Genomic DNA, 9,239 nt, shown 5'->3' on the forward strand with positions numbered 1-9,239 from the left:
CACACACGGCTCCGCTCTGTACACCTCATACACACGACTTCGCTCGGTACACCTCGTACACACACGGCTCCGCTCCGTACACCTCGTAAACACGCGGCTCCGCTTCGTACACCTCGTACACACGCGGCTCCGCTTCGTACACCTCGTACACACGCGGCTCCGCTTCGTACACCTCGTACACACACGGCTCTGCTCCGTACACCTCGTACACACACGGCTCCGCTCCGTACACCTCGTACACACACGGCTCCGCTCCGTACACCTCATAAACACACGGCTCCCCTCCGTACACCTCGTACACACACGGCTCCGCTCCGTACACCTCGTACACACGCGGCTCCGCTCCGTACACCTCGTACACACGCGGCTCCGCTCCGTACACCTCGTACACACACGGCTCTGCGACATCCACCCTGTAAACCCCTCCTGACCCCACACAGAAACTTCCCCTCATCCAGCACCATGACAACCAGCACAGCAGAGCCCTGCCCACACTAAGGCCCCTGATCATGTGACCCCTGACTCCTCCCCTCCTGTGACCTCATCACAGGTCCTGTGCGCACAGAGCAGCTGTAGAAATCTCTGGCCTTGGGGGTCTCACCAGACTTCGCTCTTTTCTTGCAGGGGCCGCAGTGGATTTCATCCTGGATCCATAAAGCTGAATAGAGGAGCGATGTTCCTTCACTCTGATGGGAATTGATGGTGACGTTTGTCCAACGTCCACGTTACCGAGTAAATCCCCCCAGGACTGCAGCCGGTAAAGACCCCGATATCCACAGGTGTCCCCTCTAATTGGGGGAAAGGGATAGAAAAGCCTCTTATCCCGAGGGGAAACCCTGTACATGGAGACATCGGCCTCAGATCTCTCCTGTCCTGTTCTTCCAGAAAAGCCTCAAACTTCTGTGTGTGACTCAGAGCTGAGATCTAACGGGAGAGAAGATTCCAGTGCGGGGAAGACGGGAAACCTTCATATAGACGGCCGGTGGGGATGGAGGCAGTGACCGACTCTGGCCAAATCTGTCTCTAGAGCCGTAGTAGAAGATGAAGATGTCGTCCTCATCATGAAGGAGTTATTTCTCCTGTCGCGTGTAATGAATCTCTCCTGCAGTATTGCTAATGCTGATTCCAGTGTCGGTAATGAGACGAGAATTAGCGTTATGGAAGATGAGTCTATGAGGAACGTGTTCAGCTGCCGACTCCGAGGAGGAAACTGCTTGTTGTCTGTGGCCTAAATATATAGGTTTTATTAGTAGATGTCAGGGGAGAAAACTAAACCCTGTAAGATAATAAATCTCCTCATATGTTTCCCTTATTATCTCCAGTAATTGTATTATTACACAGGATTCTTATGATGTTACATCGGATCATCTTCTTCTCATTCAGGTCTCTACAATATCGGATCCTCTCAGTGAAGATCTTCTACAGAAGAGAATTTTCCTGATTTACCCATCAAGGATGGATATGGACAGAGACAAGATGGCGGAGAGGATATTACACCTCACCCTAGAGATCCTCTTCCGTCTCACTGGAGAGGTGAGAGATTCTGATGACGTCACATTACATCATTCTTATCTATGGGAATAACAGATGGACAGAACTGGAGAGGTGAGGACTCTGGAAATGTCTGTAGTGAGATTTATTAATGTGTCTCTCCATTACCAGGATTACACAGTGGTGAAGAAGACCTCTAGTGATCGCTGTCAGGACCCTGTGTCTGGGGGATGGGGAAGACCCCTGAGCCCAATCACAGGGCCTCCACCTCACCCTCTGATCCATGAGGACATCAATGACCAGAAGATCCTAGAACTCATCTACAAGATGATTGAGCTGCTGACTAGAGAGGTGACACTGCTGGGAATGCTGGGACATTATACAGTAACACTATGAAGGGATCGGGGAGATGACGGTATCATTGTATGTGTCAGGTTCCTATAAGGTGTCAGGATGTCGCTGTCTATTTCTCCATGGATGAGTGGGAGTATTTAGAAGGACACAGAGATCTGTACAAGAACGTCATAATGGAGGTTCCCCAGCCCCTCACATCACCAGGTAATAGACAGGACTAAATACACACGGCCTATAATTATCTGTATGTAGAGAATGAATTCAGTCCCTGTATGTGTTTCCTCCAGATCTATCCAGTAAGAGGACAACACCAGAGAGATGTCCCCGTCCTCTTCTTCCACAGGACTGTAACCAAGAAGATCCCAGTGCTCCTCAGGATCATCAGGTAGATGGAGAGAAGGTGTCAGGAGATCTCCCCTATGATGTGTAGACGGCTGTGAAGGTCTTGTGCTCAGTCTTGTTTTATCCACCAGTATTATATGTTTTATACTTGTGTAATGAGAACGGTGGAGATGGCAGGATTAGAGCTGATCATAGATGGGACTTCTCCATCTGTCGGTGACTTTTACAATATTTGTTTCAGGGTGAAGATCTGACCCATATTAATACTACAGAGACATATGTGAGGGGTGATGAGTGGTGTAAAGAGGAGATTCCCACATATGACTACCCAGGTGAGTAGTAACCACTGAATGCAGAGAAGTCACAGATTCCTCTCGGTCACCGGCTGTGGCTGCTTTATCGGTGGTGTAGTCCGGCCGTATTACCATGATCACCATTTTGCCTCTAGACCACAACATTCTCCTCCACCCAAAACTGTTCAAATGACTTTGGGCATTGAAAGCCCTTTTCTATAGAACTTACAACCTGGAGGATCCACCTACCCCCTGGGATTAGTGTGAGGGTGATCCCTTAAAGCAAGATCTATATGATTGCTTGTACCTGACCCAATATAGGCCAAGTGCACACTTAAATAGTCACACGGAACACAGAGTTAGATGTCTACTCCTTTCTCAGTAAAGGCTTGCACACAACTGAAGTTTATTCTCAAGACAGAGAGACAGGAGATGGGTGTCACACAATCTTCTGAGTAGCCAGTGTCAGTCTATGATAGGTCCATTTCAGCTTCACTTCCATATATGGTATCCAGTATCTCAGCTTCTGCATTCCAAGGATTCCTTCCAGGGTGCTGTCTGAAGACACAGATGCCATCTTGGTACACCATATGTGAACTGACTTGTATAAGGGTTAATAATTGATTTCATTAGCCATTCTCTCCTTCGCATTAGGAGACGCTGACCGTTACCTGCCCAGATCTGTAAACTATAAAGCCAAATGACAGCGTACGTAGAATGTGCTGACAAGATAGAAAATCACTTGAAGAAAAATCTTATGCTGGGCCTGTAAGAGAAAGCGGAGGGTAATGATGCTGTTGGCTTCCTAGATCACTGAGATCTTATCGGATGAATCTTCTCTCCCTTCTGTGCTGCTGAATGTCTCATGGTCCCTACAAGACCAGGTCCAGTCTTTCTGGCCAAACTTCCCTTTTATGAGCGACAACAGTAAATGTGCAGTGAGGCCAAGTGTGAATTTCTGTCCAATAACAGCAGAGTTTCCCTTTATCCTGACTTTTCAATTTGTATTAAAACCAACTAACTTCAAGGAGGATTGTGATAATCTCCAGGACAAACATTCCACCTGTGCCATGATAGATCTCTAAGCTGTGCGTGGCTGAGGGCTGTAATATACATTTATTCCCGCCTGCAGGAGATGTGTTGGCTCCCCACCCAGCAAAATAACACCAGCGGCCCCTGTCCAGTAGCCTCTATCTCTTACTTATAGACGCTACTGCGCAGGCGCCGCCATCACCGGTGACATTGTGCTGGATGTAATTTTTTTCTAAGCCTCACAATAGCCACAATATTATAGGCATTATCAGCAATAATATCAATGCTATTATATGCGTTATGTAATAATGGGGGCAGGTCAGTGAGGGGTCAGCGACCTGTCATAAGCCAATACAGATGAATATGTAATCAGAGCACCACAGAAGTCTCATTGACAGTTACAGGAATCGTTTGATCTTAGTGATTGCATAAGAAGGTTGTGCAACAAAATATTAACCCTTTCGCACCAGAGCCTGTTTTTGCCTTTGTGACCAATTTTTTCAACTCTCACCAGTGTCACTCTATGAGGTCATAACTCTAAAATGCTTCAACGAACCCTGGCGATTGTGAGAATGTTTTCTTGTGACATATTGTACTTTATGATAGTGGTAACATTCCTTTGATATGACTTGTGTTTATTTGTTAAAAAAGGAAATTTGAGAAAAATCTTGAAAATTTTGCAATTTTCACATTTTTTATGCCCTTATCAGAGAGTCATATCGCACCAAATAGTTAATAAATAACATTTCCTACATGTCTACTTCACATCAGCACAATTTTGGAAACAATTTTTTTTGTTAGGAAGTTATAAGGGTTAAAAGTTGACCAGCGATTTCTCATTTTTACAACAAAATTTACAAAACCATTTTTTAGGGACCACCTCACATTTGAAGTGACTTTGGGGGGTAAATATGACATAAAATACCCAAAAGTGACACCATTCTAAAGACTGCACCCCTCAAGGTGCTCAAAACCACATTCAAGAAGATTATTAACCCTTCAGGTGCTTCACAGAAATGAATGGAATGTGCAAGAAAAAAATATTTACTTTTCTATAACAAAAATTTTCCTTTAAACCTAATTGTTTTTACTTTTGCCAGGGTAACAGGAGAAAATGGACGATACATTTTGTTTTGCAATTTCTCCTGAGCATACAGATACCTCATTTGTGGGGGAAATCTACTGTTTGGGCGCACGGCAGGGCTCGGAAGGGAAGGAGCGCCATTTGACTTTTTGAATGTAAAATATGCTGGAATAATTAGCGGTTGCCATGTCGTGTTTGGAGAGCCCCTGTGTGCCTAACTAGTGGAAACCCCCAACAAGGTACACCAATTTGGAAACTAGACCTGCCAAGGAAATGTGTGGTGGGCACTTTGAACCCCCAAGTGCTTCGCAGAAGTTAATTACGTAGAGCCGTGAAAATAAAAAATAATTTTTCCACAAAAAATGATCTTTCCGCCCTCCATTATTTTTCCAAAGGGTATCAGGAGAACTTGGAACCCAAAATTAGTTGTGTAATTTGTCCTGAGTATGCTGACAACCAATATGTGGGGGTAAACCACTGTTTGGGCGCATGGCAGGGCTTGGAAATGAAGGAGCGCCATATTGGAGAGCAGATTTTGCTGGAATTGTTTGTGGGTGACATGTCACATTGTCAGAGCCCCTGAGGTGCCAGAACAGCATAAGCCCCAAAAGTGACTGCATTTTACCAAATACTTCCCTGAATGAATTCTTCTAGTGGTGCAGTGAGCATACTGACACCACAGCTGTTCCATAGAAAATTATACCATTGGGCGAAGAAGAAGAAATAATTACATTTTTACCACTAAAATGTTGTTTTAACCCAAGATGTTACATAGGAAAATAGGTAGGTAGGTAAATGGTCACTACACCCAGAGATGAATTCCCAGAGGGGTGTCATTTCCAAAATGGGGTCACTTCAAGGGGGATTCTGCTGTTATGGCACTTTGGAAAGCCGCTAAGTGCCAGAACAACAGAATCCTCCCTGAAGTGACCCCATTTTGGAAATGACACCCCAATGGGAATTCATCTACGGATATAGTGACCATGTACACTACAAGGATGATTTCCAGAAACTCGTAGTGGAAGGTTTAGAGCAAAAATTGCCAAAATGTCATTGTAGTGCCCAATATATTGTGCCCAGCTTGTGTCTCTGGAGACCTCCCCCCACCTACCCCCGGAAATTGTTACATCAGCTCTACTCAGATGTGTCTGTCACTAAATAAACCAAATGCTTGAGTGTCAAAACAGTTCAAAAACGTGGTTCTGTGTGGAAGATTGTATAGCCGTCATGGAGGCATAAGGCTGGCAGTGATGGGCATTGTGGGTAATAATAGCGGGGATCATGCCTCATTCCTCTCTAGGAACATACACGACATCTTCTCTGGGGGTTCTTTCTTGTTTCAGTTACTGGGATGAGTGCAATAAAATGTCGCTCAGTGAGTCTTCTCACATCTTCAGATTCTAAAGGATTGGCGGGGACAACATTGTCAAAAACAAGATTTTCAGTGACCTTTTCCTGATAATTGAGGAAAGTATCTGCATTTCCGGCTTTTTTGTATAACACAAAAGAATTATATGTGGCCACCTGAAACAAATACATGACTAACTTTTTATACCAGATATATGATTTTCTTGATACCTGGTATGGCTGTAGAACCTGATCTGCAAGGTCCACACCCCATATATTTGTTGTAGTCAATGACAGACACAGGTTTTGGAGTAGTGGATCCCTGTTGGTCTGCAGTGGCCCTTGTGGCATCTGTGTGGATCGAGCTCTGGATAAAAATATCTTTTTTATCCTTATACTTAAGGGCAAGCAGCTCTCCATTGTGTAAAGACCCTGACTGCCCCTTTCGGTACTTTTTGCTGACCAATGATTGTGGAAACCTATGACGGTTTTTGCAAATGGTCCCATAAGCCCCTATGTTATTTTCAACCAGACTTTTAAATAGGGGTATGCTGGTGTAGTAGTTGTCAACATACAGATTGTAGCCTTTTTGTAAAAATGGAGATATCAGCTCCCAAACCATTTTTCCAGATGTCCCCAGATAAGTAGGACATTCTGGTGGGTTTAGTTGGCTGTCTTTCCCCTCATAAATGTGAAAAGCTGATGTGTATCTGGTTGAGCTCTCGCACATTTTATAGAGCTTTATTCCGAACCTTGCCCTCTTAGAAGGAATAAATTGCTTGAGGTGCAGTCTTCCTTTGAATTTTACAAGGGACTCATCAATGGAAATGTTTTCTGTTGGGGTGTAGAGCTTTAAGAACTTTTCTGTCAAGTCTTCGATGATGGGTCTGATTTTGAATAGTCTGTCATGTTCAGGGGTATTTCTGGGCAGGCATTGACTATTGTCGTTAAAATGCCAAAATCTCATGAGCATTTCATAACGGGTCCTAGGAAGAACGGCAGAAAACATAGGGGTGGCTTGAACAGGGCGGTTGGACCAATAGGACAGAATGCTCTTTTTATAACAAGCCCCATAGCGAATGTAAGTTCTAAATTTGACCTAGCATAATAGGATCGTGGATTCTGGCTGATGAATTGGGACGCATATAAATTTGTGTGTAGAACAAATAGAAATAGAAAACTCTGACATGACTGACGTGACGTTACTGATGTGACCAAATTATTGGGGAGACAATTGAGAAAAGCCTAATTCTTGAGCCTAACCCTAATTTTAGCCAAACAGTAACCCTAACTTTAGCCCCAACACTAGCCCTAACTATAGCATTAACTCTAACCTGCCTTATCTGTTTTTTCGTTGACAGATGATGGACCTGAGTGGGGATTTGTTTTTTGGGAGATGAGAATTGGTATTATTTTCACCTACATAACATTGATTGGTTTCTTTTTATTTGATATTTGGGAGGCAGAATGAACAAACAGTTGAACACCACACACTACTGGTTCATCCAGCAAGGTTTTCTATTAGACTGGGAACTGTCATTGTCTTGGTAAATAATTAAAGTTTTTACATAGCTTGCCATTTTTATGGAGAGTTTAAGTAGAAACGTTCAAAAATATAAAACTCAAAGATATTTTATTTAAAAAAATGTTTTTTTTATCTTAGCACATGACTGTACCAGGAGATCAGAGGGAATGCTGGCATTTTCAACTTTGAAATCTGATGATCTTGAAATACTACAAGATACAACTGAAGTGATTGCTGTTACTCTAGATATATCATCATCCATTCACAGCAAAGATCTGTCATCTGATCCTGTGAAACAGGTCCCATCTTCTGATTCATTACTGACTACTAAGGAAAATCAAAGTCGCAAAAGAGGCATTAAAAAACAAGCTGCTCCTAAAGGAAAGAAGTCATTTTCATGTTCAGAATGTGGGAAATGTTTTAACAAGAAATCTCATTTTGTTGCACACCACAGAACGCACACAGGGGAGAAGCCATTTTCCTGTTCAGAATGTGGGAAATGTTTTAACTGGAAGCAACATTTGGTTAATCACTATACAACTCACACAGGGGAGAAGCCTTTTTCGTGTTCAGAATGTGGGAAATGTTTTAAACGGAAAGGGAATCTTGATGAACACCAAAGATCCCACACAGGAGATAAGCCTTTTTCATGTTCAGAATGTGGGAAATGTTTTAATCTTAACTCAAATTTGGTTAGGCACCAAAGAACCCACACCGGAGAGAAGCCTTTTTCCTGTTCAGAATGTGGGAAATGTTTTAACCATAAAGGTAATCTTGATAAACACCATAGAACTCACACAGGGGAGAAGCCTTTTTCCTGTTCAGAATGTGGGAAATGTTTTATCAATAAATCAGAATTGGTTAGGCACCAAAGAACTCACACAGGGGAGAAGCCTTTTTCCTGTTAATGTGGGATATGTTTTAACTGGAAAGCGCTTCTTGTTAGACATCAGAGCAGTCACACAGGGGAGAGGACTTTTTCTTAATGTGGGAAATATTTTACTTGGAAATCAACTGTTAATAAACATCAGAGATGTCACATAGGGGAGAAGCCTTTTTTATGTTCATAATATTGGAATAGTTTTAACCAAAATTGAATATTCATAAATGGGTTGTCTCTTGTCATTCCTCATGTTTGCTGACAAAAGGATAAAACTAAACTTTATTAATTCCAAATGTAAATCTATACTCATAATTCACTCCCTGAAGGTTAGTCAGAAGGTGACTAATAGAAAAAACATGTACCCCACAGTTCAGTATATAGGGTGGGGTGACGTATACACACTCACTCTCCAAGCCTCTCATTTCTATGGGTTTCATCGTCCTCACCAAAGACGACTCATCAGGAGACTATTTAATATTGACCTATATTCAAGCGAGACTATACAAAAAAAAACTAAAATCATAGTCCAAAAAACACGGTGTGTGTGTATATATACTTGTATATATATTTTTTTTTTTTCTCATTGCATTCATTCCTCATGTTTGGCCTCATTAAAATAAAAACACTCATACTCCACTGGCATGCCGGCTCCACTTCAGCGGTGTTGAGACTCACTGTCCCGAGGCTTATGTGAGGTTCTCACATCACACGAGCCCTGCACCCAATCAGCGGCAGCTTCACTGTTCCTTCCTTCGGACGTATTGAACATGAACAGGAAGCCAGGGCTGCGGCTGCTCTCTGACGGCCTCATGACACTTGATTTGTCCGAAGGTGAGGACAGTGACATCAGCGCTGATTGGGCACAGGGCTCACATGACTTAAAAACCT

At 43.1% G+C, this 9,239-nt stretch overlaps 2 protein-coding genes across 2 annotated transcripts; both read left to right on the plus strand.

Moving 5' to 3' along the window:
• The first annotated feature begins 1,108 nt into the window (after positions 1-1,108).
• LOC141082468 (gastrula zinc finger protein XlCGF66.1-like) lies at positions 1,109-2,066 on the plus strand. The gene is made up of 3 exons (XM_073566409.1): positions 1,109-1,533; positions 1,663-1,842; positions 1,926-2,066. The coding sequence occupies exons 1-3, from the start codon at positions 1,456-1,458 to the stop codon at positions 2,064-2,066; spliced, it is 399 nt and encodes a 132-aa protein (XP_073422510.1). The 5' UTR covers positions 1,109-1,455.
• A 34-nt stretch (positions 2,067-2,100) lies between these two features.
• On the plus strand, positions 2,101-8,511 carry LOC141082469 (uncharacterized). Its single transcript, XM_073566410.1, has 3 exons — positions 2,101-2,115; positions 2,429-2,519; positions 7,607-8,511. Exons 1-3 carry the CDS (start codon positions 2,101-2,103, stop codon positions 8,374-8,376), a joined length of 876 nt encoding a protein of 291 aa, XP_073422511.1. The 3' UTR covers positions 8,377-8,511.
• Positions 8,512-9,239: the final 728 nt, after the last annotated feature.

The sequence above is a fragment of the Dendrobates tinctorius genome, unplaced genomic scaffold (genome assembly GCF_039654945.1).
Source record: "Dendrobates tinctorius isolate UK_male_01 unplaced genomic scaffold, ASM3965494v1 ptg000017l, whole genome shotgun sequence".
In the NCBI taxonomy this organism is placed as follows: domain Eukaryota; kingdom Metazoa; phylum Chordata; class Amphibia; order Anura; family Dendrobatidae; genus Dendrobates; species Dendrobates tinctorius.

Bases quoted from the DNA above. Each gene is read 5' to 3' on its own strand.
- LOC141082468 (XM_073566409.1), top strand. From the start codon at position 1,456: ATGGATATGGACAGAGACAAGATGGCGGAGAGGATATTACACCTCACC. The intron at 1,534-1,662 runs GTGAGAGATTCT...CTCCATTACCAG, and splicing joins TCTTCCGTCTCACTGGAGAG to GATTACACAGTGGTGAAGAA. The intron at 1,843-1,925 runs GTGACACTGCTG...TGTATGTGTCAG, and splicing joins TTGAGCTGCTGACTAGAGAG to GTTCCTATAAGGTGTCAGGA.
- LOC141082469 (XM_073566410.1), top strand. The intron at 2,520-7,606 runs GTGAGTAGTAAC...TTTTTATCTTAG, and splicing joins TCCCACATATGACTACCCAG to CACATGACTGTACCAGGAGA.